At 38.2% G+C, this 19,291-nt stretch overlaps 4 protein-coding genes across 6 annotated transcripts in view; 2 read left to right on the top strand and 2 right to left on the bottom strand.

Annotated features, from left to right (window-relative positions):
• Positions 1-16,592, top strand: part of PsGEF (Protostome-specific GEF) — a 29,761-nt gene extending 13,169 nt beyond the window's left edge. The window contains exons 5-17 of one of the 3 annotated variants that reach the window (XM_067359836.1): positions 2,493-2,733; positions 4,681-4,735; positions 5,918-6,199; positions 6,491-6,811; positions 8,626-8,727; positions 8,882-9,336; positions 9,743-9,955; positions 10,219-10,575; positions 10,703-10,814; positions 11,164-11,561; positions 11,700-11,921; positions 12,192-12,534; positions 14,003-16,592. In XM_067359836.1, the coding sequence (XP_067215937.1) occupies positions 2,493-2,733; positions 4,681-4,735; positions 5,918-6,199; positions 6,491-6,811; positions 8,626-8,727; positions 8,882-9,336; positions 9,743-9,955; positions 10,219-10,575; positions 10,703-10,814; positions 11,164-11,561; positions 11,700-11,921; positions 12,192-12,534; positions 14,003-14,275 (3,374 nt within the window). In that variant the 3' untranslated portion in view covers positions 14,276-16,592. The remainder of the gene's footprint in view (positions 1-2,492; positions 2,734-4,680; positions 4,736-5,917; positions 6,200-6,490; positions 6,812-8,625; positions 8,728-8,881; positions 9,337-9,742; positions 9,956-10,218; positions 10,576-10,702; positions 10,815-11,163; positions 11,562-11,699; positions 11,922-12,191; positions 12,535-14,002) is intronic. The other 2 variants (XM_012363561.2, XM_067359837.1) reach the window with 2 other exon arrangements.
• The window catches only part of LOC105670185 (paired mesoderm homeobox protein 2), a 58,213-nt gene extending 39,570 nt beyond the window's left edge, over positions 1-18,643 (bottom strand). Inside the window, exon 1 of the mRNA XM_012363564.2 lies at positions 18,275-18,643. The gene's annotated coding sequence lies outside the window, so the exon portion shown is untranslated. The remainder of the gene's footprint in view (positions 1-18,274) is intronic.
• Positions 14,322-14,950, top strand: LOC137001062 (uncharacterized protein C05D11.13-like). Its single transcript, XM_067359047.1, has 2 exons — positions 14,322-14,327; positions 14,402-14,950. The coding sequence occupies exons 1-2, from the start codon at positions 14,322-14,324 to the stop codon at positions 14,948-14,950; spliced, it is 555 nt and encodes a 184-aa protein (XP_067215148.1).
• On the bottom strand, positions 16,816-18,093 carry mRpL30 (mitochondrial ribosomal protein L30). The gene is made up of 4 exons (XM_012363567.2): positions 17,945-18,093; positions 17,683-17,824; positions 17,236-17,362; positions 16,816-17,168 (listed from the first exon to the last, which is right to left on the bottom strand). Exons 2-4 carry the CDS (start codon positions 17,814-17,816, stop codon positions 16,884-16,886), a joined length of 546 nt encoding a protein of 181 aa, XP_012218990.2. The 5' UTR covers positions 17,817-17,824; positions 17,945-18,093; the 3' UTR covers positions 16,816-16,883.
• Positions 18,644-19,291: the final 648 nt, after the last annotated feature.

Here is a 19,291-nt window from a genome sequence, read left to right as displayed (position 1 = left end):
CTGTGTATTTCTACAAAAAACGTTCGTTATTCTCCGTCGTGTATTCATGGGGTAGCTCGCCACTCTCGTTCACCCCTGACGTTACGCAGCCACGAGACATGCGCCAGTTACGAGAGGGGGTGCATCGAGGGTGCTCGGCACCCCGCGCTCGGCATATACTGTGCCAGTAACCCACAGACTCTCCCGGCGACTCGATTCCGGTTAGTAGACCCGCCGACATTGATCATCGTCGTGTTGCCCTTGCGTAAACAACCGCAGTCCTCGCTCGTTTACGACGGCGAGACTCGTTTCGCTGACTCGTCTTGTCGGTCTTGTTTACCCTGCATCCGTTTAGCACGAGACACGTCACGTCCGGTCGGCTGACGCGTTTTACGATCGTCCCGCAGAATCGGTCAATCGAGGCCCACGATTAATCCCGCGGTAACCACTTTCGTTGCGGCACTTTCTTCGTCATCTCGAAGCTGCCGTTTAGTTCTTGTGTACGAGACTGAGTCGATAAGCGGGGTGAATTCGAGCACAGCGTGACACGATTTTGTCCTCGAAACAGACTGCTCGTACTATTTGTACACTGTGCCACTTCTCAGTGTGTAAACATTTCCTCTACGACCACATTTATTTCAACAACTGACAAAGTTTTAGCAGAGGGAAGAGCATTATTTTCAGCAAATAGTAGTAGTGTGTTTCGCGAAATCATCCTATTTGTCGACTAATTATCGTACTTGTGGTGTTTGATGTTAATTAAAACGCGTAGCGTAATTGTCGAAAAGTGAATCGCGTGACGCGAATCCTCGGCATGGATGGAGCTTTAGTGCAAATGCCGCATCGGTCAGACGTCCTCGGGCGCAAGTAGTGCGTGCCGCGGTACAGTCAGCCGTAAGAGCGAGCTCGAAGCGTCGATTCTCCGGGATTCCTGTCCGCAGTGCCGTCACATACAATGTAAAATTTGCCCGACGTAGAGAAATGAGAAGATTCTATCCAGTTATATTATGAATATATCTTGGCATTTTGTCTCGTCTTAAGCATGTTTAGTTCAGATAAGTTAATCTGATGTTTACACGTAGAGTTTTAAAGAAAGACATTTAGATAAAAAATCTTGAATATGTAAAATAAAAGTAATTTTTCTTAAATTTAAATCTTTCCTCATTTTGTACGTCAAAAATTAAGATTTACACTAAACAGAAATAAATAAATTTCAGAGTCTGCATTTTTTATGTAAATCTAATAAAATATGAGACACGTACATGTAATATTTAACAATTTTCAAATTTGAAACTATGAAATTATAATAATTATTAAATCAATACATGAATAAACATTATGCCTACATTTACAATATATGCAAATTGATAAAATATTTCTGTTCTCTTGAATTGGGCAAATTGTGCGTTGCAAAAAGCATATCGTCATTAGTCTTTGTCACTGTATTACGTAAAAGTTACGAGAGCAAAAGCGGTAATAATAAAAGCTGCTGATATTAAACGATTGTGACGCAATGATTATAAAAAACTGAAAACGAATTCACATTCACAATAAATGTAGCGGACTTTATAAGGCCAAACGAATAAAACCGGCGACAAAACACGCTCGGAATGTGCTGCGGAGTTTATTGTTGCACGTGTTCAAACACTTCACGCGCAGACTATGAACACTATTTTCACGTTTTCTTATCGAGTTCTCAAAAGTATTTATACGGAAAATATAATCGCGGTTATTGTTACGTAATCGTAGTGGAAAATACGACGTTGTTGCGTTATAATAAGTAATGAGACCTTGATAGCGATAAAAGTATCGATCGGATTTTAAAAAAAGTTCGATCACTCTCAGTATCCTTCTTTGATTCACCTCCTCACTTCGTACTTTCACCTTTTCATTTTATCGCCGATAAAAGCTTGATAGCTAGACGGAGTGCGAAGATGTAGTGAAAATGAAATAGGGCAAAGATCGTAATAGCCCGATGATCGTTTCATCACATTATCGGACTGTTCCTCCTTTTCCCCCACAAAACATAAATCCAAGGGATCTCAAAAATCTGTCAAAATGACTACGAGTGTAGAACTTTCAATCTCTCAACGTTTACTCAACGTTTTGCTCATTTTTTGCTTGATCATTAAGGAAAAATTTATATCGATGAGCCAAAACATTACGTATACATTCTGTTAAATTCGGATTCCACCTGATGGATTACTTTTTACTGCATTTGTTATATTTTAGAATCCGTCACTTGAATAAATTATTGTTGGAAGAAACGTTATTGCAACATTCTTCTTTTTTTGAAAAATGCAATAAACTTTTGCTAGTATAAATATAAGTTTACAGTTTCTTTGCAATTCTTTTATTCTTTTTCTATCAATTAATTATCGGGATAAAATTCTTTGTGTATATAAACGTGTTTCTATCTAAAGAAACCTCATACAGATGTACTTTTGTTATTACTGTCTTTTAAAATGGGTGGTATATGAAATATTTTTTTCACGTGTTTAAAATTTTTATAGTGATAAGGTGCAAAGATCTGAGGCGGGCGTACGAGGGACCGGTGCACGCGTACGTCAAGGCGAGTTTGAAGAATACCAGCGGCGAGGGAGTTGTTAAAAGGACCGCGGTTCACCGCGCCACGCCGAATCCGGTGTTCCGCGAGACTCTAATACTACCCTGCCCGGCGTACAACAGTCACTGCACCGGTCACAGGCCCACGTCCCTGGACATCGCCGTCTGGCACCGGGATCGTCGTGCGAGGTGAGCATGCTCCGCGAAAACAAGAGAAAAAAAAAAGATAAACAAAGAGATTTACGACGCTGGACTGAGGCTATTGACGTAGATTAAGTTCGTAAATCTCGCGAGACCGCAGGAGCGCGATAAAACTTGAAGTAAATCCGACATTCCGTTGCCTGTAAATTTATTTATTAATACTAATCTCGAACTAATCTCGAACTTTCATTGTGGGGAGATTAATTGTAATTTTATTCAGAGAATCCTAAGATAAAAGTGATATCCTAATGATCAATTAAAAAAATATGAAAAAGATTAAAAGATTTGATGGAATAGTGATCTAATGTACTTTTTGCAAAACTTAAGAAAATAAATTTTAATGCACAGAAAATTAAATTAAAATTAATTCGACCTTTCTTAAATAAGCGGATTATAAAGTGATCCACTGTGGAATCCTTCAATTATTTTCTATATGAAATTTTTAAGTCTAAAATTTCACATAACAGTCTTTATAATATTTTTATAAAATGTGACTTTTTTGGAAAAAGTAAAAGTTGCCGACAAGGGAATAAGTTCGACATAAATTTTAGAACAACTACAGTTTACGCTGAGAAAACAGGTTGCCGCGATAAAAGTTGAATATAATCTGTTTTGCTTGCACCAACTGTAATAGTCAGCCAAAGGGATGGAAACGGAGAAATTAATCTCGACTGGCGAATCAGACCGGTTTAATTCGCCCGATAAAGTTCTTGTAAACGATACGTCGTTAATTCGTGAGGCTTAACAAGCACGTGATGCCTCGTACTACGTACGAGATAGCAATCTTTCGAAATATGCCGGGGCGGCACAGCGTGGGAAAGCCTCGTGGAATTCGTAAAGCGAGCACGAACTGCACGGGAGCTCAAGTCCGTGGAATTTATGTCAGTGAACCAGCGAATTTCTCAGCCTTGCATTTAGCTATCTTTAACGTATTCCGATTCGCGTATTCGTGATAAATCTCCTTTATTTCTACTCGTCAATCGTTTATCCATGAATGTTACGTTTATTTTTACACATATAAACTCGTCGATAAGCTCACGAGAAAGCGTGTTTCTCATCGTTCAATATTCGATCGACGATCGATCCCTTTCGCCCGCGCCTCGACCTTGGCTTGTTTATTCTTCGGATTGCTCAATCGAACCAGTCAACCTAATTTTAAGCTACTCCGGGAATTTCTGATATTGGAAAAACGTTCTACAGAAGTTTTGTTTTCGCGAAGACAATTCTATTGATATACTGTGAATATATGATATACGGATGTGCTATTTGATCATTTTAGCTTGAAGTGAAATTATAAAATGTGCAAAATACTTATTTAATAGATTGTTTTATGAAGATTTTCTGCATTCCGGTGAAAATATTTTTTCGCAAACGTAAAGATTTAAAAAAAAAAACTGATATTTTTATATAAACACCGGAATTTACATTTAACATATCTATATTTCTCATAAATCGCAACAAGATCTAATTATTATTATCAAGCAAAAGTTTCGATGAACCTACATGAACTTCTAAAACTGTTGCACAATGCTCAATATTTAGCTTCTTAATCGATAAAAAATGAAAAGAAGTTTAGCAATATATTGCGTGAAAGTAGCCATTTTTGAATTGCGCGTTTTCAGTGGTCCATTCGAATATAAAAACTAATTTCTGGGCATCCTCTTTTGGTGGTAGGAGGGGAATCGATTCCCCGAGAACATGCGCACCACGTTCACCACGTGCATCTCTCCCTTTCACCCTCTCCGTATTCACGTACATTGCGCGAGACATTACGGTCACACTGTATATACACCACGTTTCTCGCGTCTCGCGAATAGATGGCATATACTCGCGTACAGTATGTGTGTATACGTCTACACGAACGCGTCCACACGTTTCGCGACTTTACTTCGTGAGGCGAAAATTTATGTGTATTTCCCATTTTCCCTGTTACAGACGTAGCGAACTGCTGGGCTGCATGACTCTTCCCCTGCCGCTGTCCCAAGATAAGGTAAATATCGTGAAACTTCGAGTATCCATTCGAGACACTCGATCGAGAGGCTTCCGCCCTCGATTCGCTTCGAGTGTGCCGTACTATGGAATATATCTAGAGACGTCTGCTGAAGTTTGCTGTTACATTAATACTGAAAGTGGCGTCTCGGCAAAGTTTCTTTGTTATAAATTATTGAAAAGCTCATTTTTCCCTGGAGAACGACACTAAGCGTCAAAACATTAAGTATTTATTCGGCAGAGTCTCGATGGAGACGTTCGCTGCAGATTTATTTTCAGCCTATATATTGCACTTGCCAGCTGTGTTTAGATGTCTACTAAAGTTTGCTGATATACTAGCCTCCGAATATTGAAGTTGCATTTAAGAAAGTTTTTTGCTATAAATTATTGAGAAACTTATCCTTCCCAGAGCAAAGTAAATATATCGAAATTTCCAATATAATATTTACTTGAGGTACTCGATCGAAATATGTTTTCAAACGCGTCGGCTGCTATATAATGCTTTGAATACAAGTTAGAAAATAAATTACATTTTAATAGCCTAATAAGCTAATACGTAGAAAATTAGCCGAACAAATTTCAAGAAGTTGATACTTTTCTCACTCCATGCAAAATTCGTAATTTAACTTTTCCAGCTCTGGCATTAAAATATAACGGCTTTTGCAATATCAATGTCCTAAAGTGTTCCCTTTGTATCAGGGTTAAGTGGATTATTCGTCTCGAGCACGAGCATTATCTGATGCCGGATCACTTGATTTTTGATCATCCGAGCAATATCTTAAATATGTTCGCTCCGGAGCCAACATTCACTTACGTAACATATTGCGATTGTGTAGATTTATTTTATATCTTTATATAGTGATATGATAAAAATATTACTAAATTGTATTATAATTCTTATTATAATTATATTTCGAAAAAAAACTGCCTTAGCTAACATAAATAAATTTTTCACTATCTTAGAGATATTGCGTGGATTCTTGATAAATCTGAATTTTTCTGTAGCGGAGATTTAATAGAACGCCACTAAACACTGCAGTTTTGCGTATTTTTTTCGTATAAATATTCTAATTCTTGAATTAAATTTACAGAAATTAAATAAGATACTAGACATATTTGTAAAGTTCTCGTATTTTCTTTTACCACGAAAAAACTAAAAGGGAAGGGAAATAATGATTTGCAGGAAGCGACATGGCACCCTTTAGAAGGCGGATCCGTCCGAAATACGAGCACCCCTTTCGCGGGTGTACCACAGGATTGCGTCGTGTCGCCACCATTATCCAAGGATGGCGAGCAAGATAATAATAACTCAGGGACAGATGATCTGATGTATCTGAGGCATCTGGAGTTGGAACCGCTTGATCCCTTAACAGGCCTACCCCTACATCCGAACTTCACCGCGAAAGGCGGTAGAACACCGTGTACAATTACAAGAAGGCTGATAAGACAAACCTCGGTTAATCAGGTGCGTTTGCCACGTGATTGCTTCAAATAAAGTCAGCATTAACACGTACAGCAATTCAAAAATTATATACTTTTCTCCTGCACTCGATATTCCACAAATGTCGAATAAATAAACCGCTACCAAACTTTATCTTTAATTTCCATATTTGTTTCTAAGATTAAAGTATGTTATGAAATAATACAATTAAAAGTAGATTAAAAATAATTTTATATTTAATATTTGTCGATATTTTTTACGTTTATCAGAATTAACCAACTTCGCCAACTAAATGTTTCATCATCTCTCTGACAGATACCATGGGGATTTTCGTTATCATGGGGCAGACCGCCTCGGGTGGAGCGCGTGGATCCGGGAAGCCCGGCGGATCGTTCCGGCCTACGACCAGGTGATCACGTGGTTTTCGTCGAGACGACGAATGTCGTGACGAGGCCGCGGGACGAGATTCTGGGCCTCATCCAGGCCGCGACAAATCAGCTAGTGCTGGAGGTGTATCGCAAGGGTGGCATTCAGTCGTCTAGCACCCACAGGCCCAGTTCAGTCAACGCCACTCTTCAACAACCCGCGGCTGCCGCCGGCCCTAACAGCCAGCACGCGGTCACGTTCAACGCCGAGGTCGGTACCGGCGTCCTCGTGTAAATGTTAAATACCCATAGCGATATCTCATCGACGCTATTTTCGGTATCTTAATTACGAAGAAACGTCGCGTGGAATAACAAGAGTGACAAGTTGATGTAACGTTATCCGTCATTTAACCGAAGTACAAAGTGATCGAATTAATTCGATTATTTTAGCACCGTAAAAATATTTTTCGTATTTATATCCATAGTTAATATTTATTTATATGTTATAGGGATTATTTCTGGATATCTAGAAGTTGTTTGAAATATTTAAAAGAAAAAAAAATAGCCCGATTGATCCGGAAGATTTATATAAAACCACATCAACTTGTTATTGTATTTATGTCACAAGTGATAGTTTCTAATTTAAGGTGCCAACAAATAATTAGTACGATAAAGATTGCTCCGATTAGTGTCTCACTCAAACCTGTGTTCGTTGAAGCATACTCGCACATGGATCGTAAATTAATTGAGGTTTAAAAAGTTAAAGAAGTTTTCAGTCTACGTGAGGATAAATCGATCGGGTCGAGAAATACGTTTAACTACAACTAGGACACTACGAAGCGTGTGTTATACGTGCTTATTCTTGTGAATCCATGAATATCACACGTATATAATTGAATAAATTGATGACGGACGCATATCAGCTAAGCGCGACGGCAGAATCAATCAGTATCGCGGAAAAACGGTAATTAAATTCGACATCGTTCGAGCATCGACATAATGTTTTTTTTTTAAGCGTGGATACGAAAAGACGAAAAGATATTTTGAGAGAGACAACTTTTTCATTATTTTCGCCATCGTATAGAAGTGATATATATTTTTTAAATGCTATCAATACGCTGAATCGCATTGTCTCTACGTGTTACTGCTGCTTTACGAAACTATAAATCTTGTATGAATTTGCAGATGTGTCGATAATACGTGTCCTACTATATGAGTCGCGGTGTTGTAAATGTTAATGAAAACATTAAAGGAAAGTGTGCGATAGTGAACACAGCCCGAATAATACAACACTGCAAGGTACAATTGCGCAAAGGCACTTTGATGATTTTTACTTTTAATACTCTGGAGATCGCGCGGTGTAGGATTGTACAGTTGGAAAAATTTCAAACGTCTAATGTTGTTCTGCAACTTTTAAGTCGAAAAGATTTCTATATAGAACGTAGTCTCGCATTTTAGGATTATCGGAAAATTTTGTTTTCACGGAAAACTTGCATTATAGTGAGAATGCGAATTTGTTAGGCGCATTATGAATGTGCGTTATTCAGAGCTTATTTTTTTGTTTTGTCACGAGAAGCGTATGAGGGGCATCACACACCTGTGTACATTGTTTCCTTTCTTCTCCTCTTCACTGCCTTTGTATTTTACTTGTAAGCGTGTAGTGTATAGCGCGCGCATCTCTCGCGTGGAAGATGCCGTTTAAGTTATGATGCGGTTATGTTTTGTACCTTGATTAGGTTGCTCTTTTTTGTTGTCAACAAGTTTTGTTTCCAACCATGCGTTCTGTTGATTTATTACACCCTTCTCACCCTCATATCCTACGATTTTTAATCATCACACACTTTCCTAAGTTTTCTTATTAAATCATTGTCTTTGATTTAATTTCTCAACGTTAAAAAGTTAATTTTCTTCTAAAAGCAATCAAGTCTATATTTCATGTTCTATGATCGAATGAAAAAGTTCTCAAAGCCTGCGAATATTATATTGCTTTTATATTAATTTACCGATAATATCAGATATTATTGAAAATTATTTTAAATGCTTCAATTTTCAATGACAAGCCATTTTCGTTTAATCTTTTATTAGATCTTTACGCTTAAGTACGGCCCACTTAATATAACACAAGACATCGATCGAAGAACAAAGCACCACTTTCCATACATTATTACACGCGCATTACTCCAAGCTGTAAGTTAAGACATTATCTTACTCGCAGATATACATTATTAGCTTTGCTTGTTCAATGTAACGAGATTGATGTATTTTCTGAGAACGTAAGAATTTCTAACTAAAATATCACCAATTCCTCCAAAATAGGCATCCGTCTATTCCGATTTTCTAGAAAAACCAACGAATATTCTTTCGCGATTCGTTCGAGCAGATCTTTCCGAATCTGGTACCTGACGCGCCACCCGAGGAGGAATTGACTGTACGAGAGGCAAGATATTGGGGAGTCCTGAAGAGCGGCCACACGCGCTTCATGATTCCGCTGTGCGAGCACCGCGACGTTCTGGCAGCGGCGGACTACCTAATCCTATTTCAAAACCTGGACGAGCTGCTCAAGCTGTCCGAGGAGATCAGAGACGAGGGCGGCGGTATCGATAGTTATCTCTGCAGAGTTCCTAAAATCACAGCTGCCTATCGAAGATACCTCAGTGGCCTACAACGTGCCTGTTGCCTCCTAGTCGCTCTCAGACGGAACGCGGCCTTCGCCAAGCTAGTCTGTGAACCCGCCGTGCCACACAAACGACGTCCCGACCTCACCGGGGTGCTACTTCTACCCTTAGAACACTACAGGTTGGCACAATTCTGCTAATTAATCGTTTTTACTTTCAGAAAGGAAGTTTAAGTTGCTTTTCGATCAGTTTCATTGAACAAAAAACATGTTTCGATGTAAAACAAAGCTCAATTAAATTGATTGCAATATTATAATAAATCTGTAATATAAGTTTAAAAATCTCTTATCACCCCGATAAGAACTTCTCGTCAATTCTCAATATTTTTAAACACTTTTTTGTTATAAAAATCTCGATGTAAAAAAAAAAACATTTGAGTTATGAAAATTATTAGCATTTTTAGTCATAATTCAAATTTTGAAAAACAAACATATTATGAGAAATTTTTAACAAAGTAATCTCCTCAGTATTTGTAGCATCGGAAAAGAGAAAACCGTACCGTTTTCGTAGTAAATTCGTGCTTACAGAGAGATGACGAGATTGTTGGGCCAGGCATCCCCGCGGAATTGTCAGCAAGCTAGGGATTTGGCCCAAGGCTACAGAGAAGCTACGGCTAATGCGGGTGTTATGGAACCGCCGCGAGACACGGGAAGACCTCTGCTGAGTTTGCAGGAAGTGGAGTCTCGACTGGTATTTGCGAGATGCAAGCCGTTTACCTTAGCGATGCCGGGAAGACAATGGTAAATACTGTAAACCACTTTTTCAATATTTTTCGTGAATTCGAACCTTACTCTTTCGATCAAGATGTAAATCATACTTTATTATTATTTTCATAAAGCACAAGTTTTTTAATTATTCGTCGATTGTTATTTTTATATTTAAGTATTTTATCCTCAAAATTTTGCAAAACGCGAAGTTAAATCGATTTCGTCAATAGCTTGCAATTAACTTTTTTTTGGTTAAAATTTGAAATGCAATGTTTAAAATGGAAAATCCTTTTCAGGCTCTTCGGCGGCGCTCTCGCTAAGGTAGAAGGTCGTGCGCGTCTGCAGCCCTCTTGGGCGCTGCTACTGACTGATCTTCTGGTGTTCGCGCGGGTCTCACGGGATCGCGTGCTATTCGTTACCGAGGAGCCTCTGCGATTGTCGAGTATCGCCGAAGCGTGTTTCACCGTGCGAAAAAGACCAACAGAATTTCGACTGCAAGTCACGATAAATAGCAGCGCGGAAAACAGCAACGTCGAGACGCTGAACAGCGGCGGTTGCAGCCCTCACAGTCGACTCCGAAGACGCGTTATCATTCTTCGAGCACCCACCCCGGAGCTCAAAGCTGTGTGGCACAATCTTCTTCAACGGCAAATGTGAGTAACGAGAAAACACATGCGTATTTCGTGAGATTTTTTGAGAATCAAAATATGAGCGGAAAGTCGCGCGAATGTACGGAAAATGAAACGGTATTTACGCGTGTCAATTTTCATTGTATTCCAGCATCTATGTGAACACAGGCTGTGACTTGGGCTCGCCGGATCAGAATAGCCCCGAAGAGAGTCCGATCGTTAGCAACTTTGTCGTGACTAGAGAGTCCACGGAAAGTCCGCGGGTGAGTTTAAAAAGTGAGGAAAAAGTTTGTCCCGACAATTATAATTTAGACGCGTGACATATTTTTTGTTAAAAAATACTAATATTTATATTATTATTTATGCAACTCTTTGCAGAATACAACATAAATTAAAAGTTTAATAAAAACATTTTAATCTCAAATTTTCCGAGATAAATAAATTTTCGATGAATTAATTTCAACGGCTTATTCAGTCTTTTTGCATGATAGAGCATGTCCAGCGTTTTAATATGGCTATTAAATATAACAATGGTCTAATTTGAAATATAATAACGATATAAAAAGCTGACTCAAATTTGAAACCCTGAAATGAATGCCTAAATGTGAACAGATCGTGCCGGAGCCTCAGCAACCTGACGAGGAGAAGGAATCGCAACTTGGAGGGAGTCTAGAGACGATCCTAAAGAACTCTCGAGAGAACAATCATCTGGCCCAGTGGGTGCGCAATTCGCATCAGATCCCTCCACCAGATCATGAAGGCTCTCTTGAGGAATGGACGGCCGAGGAGTTAGCGGCCAGAGCTCCTCGAGAGAGTAACAGCAGATCGACCAGTCAGGACACGGCGACGGAGGAAATTACCACGGGGAATTCCGACGCGGAACAACAGAGCACTGCATCGAGCGCTAGTCTAAGTACCGTGAAGTCGAACAGCGTGACACGGAAAAACGGTCACATGTCTTCGAAGGAGAACTCGACGAGCTCCATCAGTATCTGCCGAAGATGTCACAGGTAATAATTTTAACTCCATTATCACTTTTATCAAATATTTAAATACTTTTTTATTCGAATATTTGGAGTAAAAAATCTGAAAATTATTGTTAATTTTGTTAAGCGACTTTAATAACGGCCTGTGATCGTCCATTGCAGATCGGGGTGTCCTACGCCGCCGTTACAAAGGGATCCGTTTTCCCCGTTGCCCCCGAAAATTTCCGTTCTTCCACCGACCCCTGATCTCTGCACGAGACACAGACTGCGAAATGGACTGCACGACAGTCCGGGACGTAACAGTCCTAGTTACACACCTGCGGATGGTAACACCGAGGACGGCAGCGAGGACGATCTCGACTGTGACGGAGAACCCCCGTACAGGTACGACATTAGAAATATCAACGTCTAGATTTGATAATTCATCAATTATTAGAAAACAGAAGCAGAGTACAATAAACTTATTGAACTTGTTTAATCACAAACACCCAACCAATATACAAAAATTGTTTCGCGAATTCACGAAACTGTAATGATTCATCGATAAATGAGCCATTGCAAAACTCATCTGAGAATTGGTAACTATTCATTTTTGAATAAAGGGTTTAATAAAAAGCATTCGATTTCACATTCTTAACGATCGTTTCCGCGCAGAGCTTTAAGGCGATTCGGTACGATGAGCAGTCTAGATCAGGACGACGAGCTGGACGAGCAAGCGGACGACGACAACCGGGATTTAGAGTCGCCGCCGTCCGGCTTGAGAGCGTGGACCGCTCGAGCGAGCAGTTACGTCGTCAGTAAGATGGTTTTGCTAGAGCAACTCAGCGAAGGAGTCGGCGGTTATCTTCTTCAACCACCGGTACCGCCGGAGCGAACCGAATTCTCATTGGATCCGAACGACGAGGAAGGCACCACGTCTGGGGCGACTTCCGGTGACGATATTTGGGGCACACCGACCTCCGGCGGGCCGGACGACGAAAGTTTTACCGCCAATTCGGTAATAATGTTTGTGACTACCGACACACAATATTCGCATTTGAAAATAATAGCTAAAGCTTGGAGATCTGCTGTATATCAACCAATTTCCGACGTTGCAAGAAATTTTATCACATTATAGTGATCACTATCACAGTGGTTACAATTGAAGAGCTTATTTCAAAATGTTAAATCTATATTTTTAAAATAGAGTTATATATAATATATAATAAAAATTAGAAGATACAAGAATTTTATTAATTTTATTAAGAAATAAATAAGTTTTATTAATTTTATTAAAATATATATGTATATAGATATATTTTAATAAAATGTAATAGTAAAATATAGGTTAGAAATAAATTCTTCAATTTGCGCAAACCAATTTTGTTTATTAAGATACTTTAATTTTTCCTGATGCTTGTTCAATCAAATTTATAAACATTTGTAAGCTCTAAGCTGAATACTGCATAAGCTTTTGATAAAAATTATTTGTTACAGTTTATATTACAAATTCTATTGCATTGTACATTATAAATAATGACCGCTTGATACGTATCACTATGTTTATAAATTTTATAAAAGCTTGCTTGAAAATGAAATGTCTAGCTCTGGAGCAAAACCTAAACTGCACTCCGCGTAAATGTAAGAATTACGATCACATTCTATATGATTTGAAAATGATTTGTTGCAGAATTTAATGCACACGTAACTACATGGCCAGCATTCAAAGGAATCTTTACAGATGTTCCGAAGACTGTGGCTCACATTCATTCCTCACATTTTTCGCTAAATGTGCAATTTTTAATCTGTAGTAATACCAGTTGTATATTTGAAATAGAAAAACTGCAGAATCGGAAGGTCACATTTTGCGCTAAATATGGGATATGAATTACAAACATCTACGCTTAGACCAGGGGTTTTTTTTAATAATCCATAGATATAGATTCAGTGTAATAAATGCAGAAACTGTATTTAATTGCCACACGAGACACTTTTCGGCGAGGGTTTATCAGTAATATACTTAAGTAACGTACTTTAATACTTTATAAAAAATGGAATTACTGTAAAATCTAATTATTTTGTCTTAAAATAATTAGATTTTAAAATAATCTGAAATGTAATTACTAAAATATTTTTAGAATCTAATTATTTTATCTCAAGGTAATTAGATTTTAATATAATCTTATTCTTTAAATTTTACGTTTTAGCTAATTTCTTAATCTTAAGCTAAATTTAAAATATAAATTAAAAAATTTCATCCTAAATTTAATTATCTTAATTTCATGATCATCTATCAAAAAATACTTCCAATTTGTTTCTGATTTATTAATACAAGCCCCGGTGTCTCGGTGTAGATATTTATGACATGGAAACACAGTAACAATAATAGCCCGTAAGCTTCGCACGCCTGCCTGCATGACAACGCTTGCCTTCTGTTTTTCTTTTTGCAAAGAATCACTAGCCCGAGCTGTACCTGACTTCCCTAGCCGCCGCCGAACGGCTGCAGTAGCAGCGGTGCGGGTGGCGCCAGCGCCATCGGCGAGGACAACTACGGCCTAAACCTGTCCGTGGAGGATGACGCCGATCAGGAATCGGAGAACGAGGACTGCTCGCTGCCGGAGCTGAGCATGGATCAGCTGCTGGGCGGCGGCGGTAGTCTGGGCTCGTTGCGCTGCTTCCTGGGCAGGAGACGGCTGGAGCCGCTGCCGGAGGAAGAGGATTCGCCTGGCAGCGGCAAGCACCAGGTCGGGTGGTGGTGACAGCGGTTTCAAACGACGTCCAAGTCGAGCGTCGGTGCGAACGCGGATGAGCGTGACCGCGTCTTCGCCAAGCTGAGCCAGGAGGATGAGGAGTTTCGCCGAAAGATCGTCGATCTACATCGCAAGCTGTCGGACGTGGACGCGGACGCGAACGCGCAATCGGAAGCGACCGGTTCTCCTAGTTCCAGGAGTTTCAGGGAGGCCGAACGTCTGAGGGAATTGGAAGCCGTCGCGAGAAGAGCAGAAGAGACCAGTTCGCGTAACGCCGAGAAGATGAACGCGGAGAGGAGGCGGGAGATAATGCAGAGGGAAGATTCCGAAGAGACAAGCGAGAGGAGAGGACATAGAAATAGAAGACGGTTCGAACTGAGAAGATCGAGGAGGTTCGATGAGGACTCGGACGATCAGAACGGAAGGGCAAGTCCGCCTAGCACCAGCGAGACGAACTTCTTGAACAGGTTAAGACTAAAGAGACGGAGCATGAAACTGTTGAGTTTCTTGAGCGGAAAAGCGGCGGATAGATCGCAGGAGGAGAGGGCGGCGCGATTGTTGAGAATGTATATGCCGGACAAGAGCGGCGCGAGAACGGCGCAGAACACGATCTCGATTCATCACACGTCGAGGGACCGGCGCTTCTGGAAATTGCGCAATCGAAGACGAACCAGTTCCGCGTAAATTCATAAAAAAGTCGTGGGTGATGTTTTACTCGTGGGTGGTCTACTGCTATCGAGCACACGTCGCTCTGCGCGACAAGACATAACTATCGGCGATATCATTTTTGCAATAATTGTTTATCGTTATTAAATGTAATATTAACGTTTAACTTCATGCGTTAAATTCACGTAAAAGTCACACTTGTGTGCTAATTTCGAGAAATATGGAATATATTAATAATATCCACACATATAATGGGTTTATTAATATATTAAATATTATATATTGTTATAAAATATTAATAATATTAATATTGCGCGCTAGTCAGGAAAGATAAAGTGATACAATAAAATACAGGACGATTGGTTTTGCAAACATACGAGTATATCTGAACATGCCACTGCACTGAGAGCTCATGAGATATGATGCACGAGTAAACCGTCGCTCAAAAAATAAAACCCGAAAATAGATTTATTGAAAAGAAAATAAAAAAAAAAAGATCGAAAGAGGACGGCGATCACTGTCTCTCCATTACTAGGACTTCCAAAACGTTCGCGTTACTGACTTTTTGAATTTCGCTCGAGCATATACGAGGCCGAAATTGTTTTCATAGAATGATAGTAAGTACGAATAGCTGATTAGGTTTAACTACAGTTTCAATCTAGTTCACTCCTTAGTATCGCAAAGGAATAAAAATTGCGGAGTCCTTCATCGATGAAGGCGATTTCAGGATTAGTCAGTTGAGTACAGTTTCAGAATCTCGCGCTACTAGTACGCTTGCTAAATTTGGGACAGAACAGAACGTCCTCTGGACACGGCCTAGCGGATCGTTTCCGGATCATTCGGGGCTGATAGACGGTTGAGATCGACGAGTCTCGCTCGCGAAGTCTAGACTTTTCTGAACTTCGGTTTTTATTTAGAACACTGTATCTAGATAGGTCCGCACGACTGACCCAAAGCGGCACTCATCTTCCACTTATTACACTAGGTATCCCGCAACAAGGTTGTCGATATCTTATGCGAGATATTAGACATTATGCGGATTATTTTTCATTTGAAGAGTTGAAACAAATATAAATCGATTTTCAGGCAACTTAATATAATAATAATGTAATCTTAAATATAACTTCCAAGATTATCTTATTATTGTATTATAGCCGTCACTGTATTATTCAATAATCATCTAATTTTAAATTTAATTCAATCTATCATATTATTGCGTGTCGGTGTTTATTTGAATCTTTCGGCTGACAGCGATCCGAAAAGATTCAAGAGATAACGAAATCTTATTGCGAGGAACTTTATAGATCTTGCTCCCGCCAATGAAGTGTTCCAAATCCACCGGACATGCTTCCAATCATAGACTCTGATAAAATTAGAGTCATCTATTTTAATAAGAATTTGGTGCAGGCATCATTAGTCGCATGATTTATTACTAATTCTAAGCGTTAAATATCTTACGGATTAAATTTCTCTTAATTTAATAAAATTGAGATAAAGTTAAGATTAATGGAACAATTTTATGGGATCCGGGGATATGGGACACTTTAGAAAAACTACGGATTAAATAAAACATTCAAATTTTAACATTATTGTTAGTAGGTTGTAAACCGGTCGATTGACCACATATGCAAAATATAAATAAACTATATTATTTGTTCAACTGTTTTCTTTATACCTCTTAAAGCGCAAAATTATTTGTTTGTTTATTATTTTTTCTATATATTTTCTATAGGATATTTCTAACAGACTGTGCAATCAATTCTCTTTTTATAGGATATTTTAAAAAATAAAAAAAATTGTAGCTAAGGATTATTAAGGAATTGTTAAGCTTTCTAAATGAGTGATTAGATCAGATGATCGTGATAAAATCAAACTAAATAGAATTGATAGATTAATTGCTTTGGCAAATTTTATTTTTGTTATTAAATTCAACATTTATTCAATATTTATATTATAGACCTCTTGCTAACCACTTAAGTCTTAATTTTTCTTGTATATAATCGTGACTCATCTTTTTTGGATCGTTAACAAATTTTTCTGTAGCTTCTATACGAACAGGATCTACTTTTGGTATAACAGAGAATGTACCATTTTCATGTAAATGTGTGCCATTTAAATCATCCATGGTTGGCATTTTGTCAGGCAACTTTATAGGAGTGATCTTTACCAGGTGCTTTACCTTCCAGAGCAAACCACATGTCTCTGGTATATTTTTAACGATCACTGGACCGATTTTCTGTAAGAGTAACACTTAAGCAAATAAAGAATTTGTCATCTTATACTATAAGCATTATTTCAACTACCTCCTCATCCAGACCAAGAGTTTTGAGTGTCTCTTTTTCCCACCAAGGATTACCCCAGAAAGGTTTTACTCGTTTTACCATTAAAAGCTTGCTAGGCTTAAATGGTGGATCAACATGATCTGGAGTTCTACAAATTTGTTTTGGAACTCAAATCAGTAGGTAGTTATAAGATTTATTAATTGCATAATGTTTGCTGCTTTAATCCTCTTAAATTTATTTTGTTTTCTATTTATTTGTAGTTACATAACAATATTAGAAATTATTTGACATATCAATCTTAGAAGTGTATATTTTGAGTTTGATGTAAAAGATCATTGTAATTCAATATTGATATTGATAATTATAATTTATTTGTATATAATAAATGTTTTTTGTATATTTTGAACAGTAAAATTCTTTTAAAAGGATTAAAACACGAGTACCCTGTGTAACATAATCTCACCCAACCTTGGAAAGTACGTAACTCCTTCGTACTTTACAGCTGTTGGATTACCAGCTTCGTCTTTCCATTTTATTCTTCGTCTTATGTGTGCCGAATAATAACGTACAAAAGTCAAGAAACCGTTTGTACGAGATATCATAATGTAATCTAAAAGTTAAATATGTAAAAAATATACGTAATTTGTATAGGTTAGAAGTAACCTATTTTATATGTATAAATCGATAACTAATGTTGTATCACCATTTATCGCCTAACAATTATAATTACCTTAAATTTTCTCGATTTACGTAAATATTTTAGCTTTTTCTGTTATTAATAACTGTAAATCTAAACTATTTTAGCTCTTCTGCAACTTATTTACTATTATATAGTGCACTACAATGCCACCTATTAGTGTACATCGAAGTAAAACAAGTAAAACTGATCTTGTAAACGAGCGACATCACATAGAATTCATGTAGAACTTCATACAGAATTCTGTTTTATCATTTTGAGGCAAATTGCGGATTATTACCGTCATACGAATAAAAATGTCAAATTATTACAAAGAGAACAGATGAACAATAGTCATACGAATATAATGTCAGATTTACTCACCAAACGATGCACCGAAGTAGATGAACTGTACCGCTGTTCTCTGCAGCTCAATTCTGATCCTGTAATTCTTCATCACCTTTTGCATCTCATTCCTGGCCATTGTTTTGAACACTCACTCGCGTAGTTATGAGCCGGTCGCAGAGAAACGTGACCAATTATAATCGGCAATCACTCGTTTTGTACAGCACTCCCGATATTCATCACACGCACGACACGTTTTTATTTATTTTGACGGATGTAAATTATGCGGAACACACAATCGTTCATCGCGACTTCACACGGCATTCTCCAAGTATGTAAGCACCCAGTAAACACAAAGTAACAGTAACGTAACATTGATGTTATTATTTCCCACTCAACAATATAACTGTTACGTACAAGGCATGTTGTATTACAGTTACATTGTTGAGTGGAAAATTATAACATTGACGTTATGTTACTGTTAGCTTGTGTTTACTGGACACACTTCTAGAAGACACTATAAGAAAAAACAATTTGCGGCAACTTCATGTCGATGCGCTGCGTCGTTCGCCAATGTATCAATCGCAAGTCTAAATATCACTAGAATCAAGAAAAACAAATAATTATTCACAAATATCTTAATTAATTCGTGAATATTAGTTCATGCTGTCAATAATCACATGCATTGTATTTACATTTACATTGCGAAACGATGTGCCTTGACGAATGAAATTGCTTGATATGCCGCGCTGAATTGAATACACATCGATTGCAAATATCACTCTCACTTACGATCGTTCGCATTGATTAACACTTTAGGACAATTGCCTGTCGTTTACAGCCCTCCGAATACTCGATTGCATGCGAAATTTGCTCTTGATGAGAAAAACAGAGCAGAGCGAAACATAGCACTTGCATCTATGTGTGACGAATCAGTTAGCTGACTACGCTAGTCAAAGAGAAAATAGATGAGCAATGTATCTAAAATTGAAATTCACGGCACGTTTGAATGTAACAAATTAAAAGATAGTTAATTAGTATAATTCTATGCTTTGA

Source organism: Linepithema humile, chromosome 7 (genome assembly GCF_040581485.1).
Source record: "Linepithema humile isolate Giens D197 chromosome 7, Lhum_UNIL_v1.0, whole genome shotgun sequence".
Taxonomy (NCBI): Eukaryota; Metazoa; Arthropoda; class Insecta; order Hymenoptera; family Formicidae; genus Linepithema; species Linepithema humile.
This window is presented reverse-complemented; position numbering and strand designations above follow the sequence as displayed.

Excerpts from the sequence above, each read along its gene's own strand:
- mRpL30 (XM_012363567.2), bottom strand. The coding sequence starts at position 17,816 with ATGATATCTCGTACAAACGGTTTCTTGACTTTTGTACGTTATTATTCG. Across the intron at positions 17,363-17,682 it reads GGAGTTACGTACTTTCCAAG|AACTCCAGATCATGTTGATC; the intron begins GTTGGGTGAGAT and ends ACAAATTTGTAG. Across the intron at positions 17,169-17,235 it reads CTCTTGGTCTGGATGAGGAG|AAAATCGGTCCAGTGATCGT; the intron begins GTAGTTGAAATA and ends TTACTCTTACAG.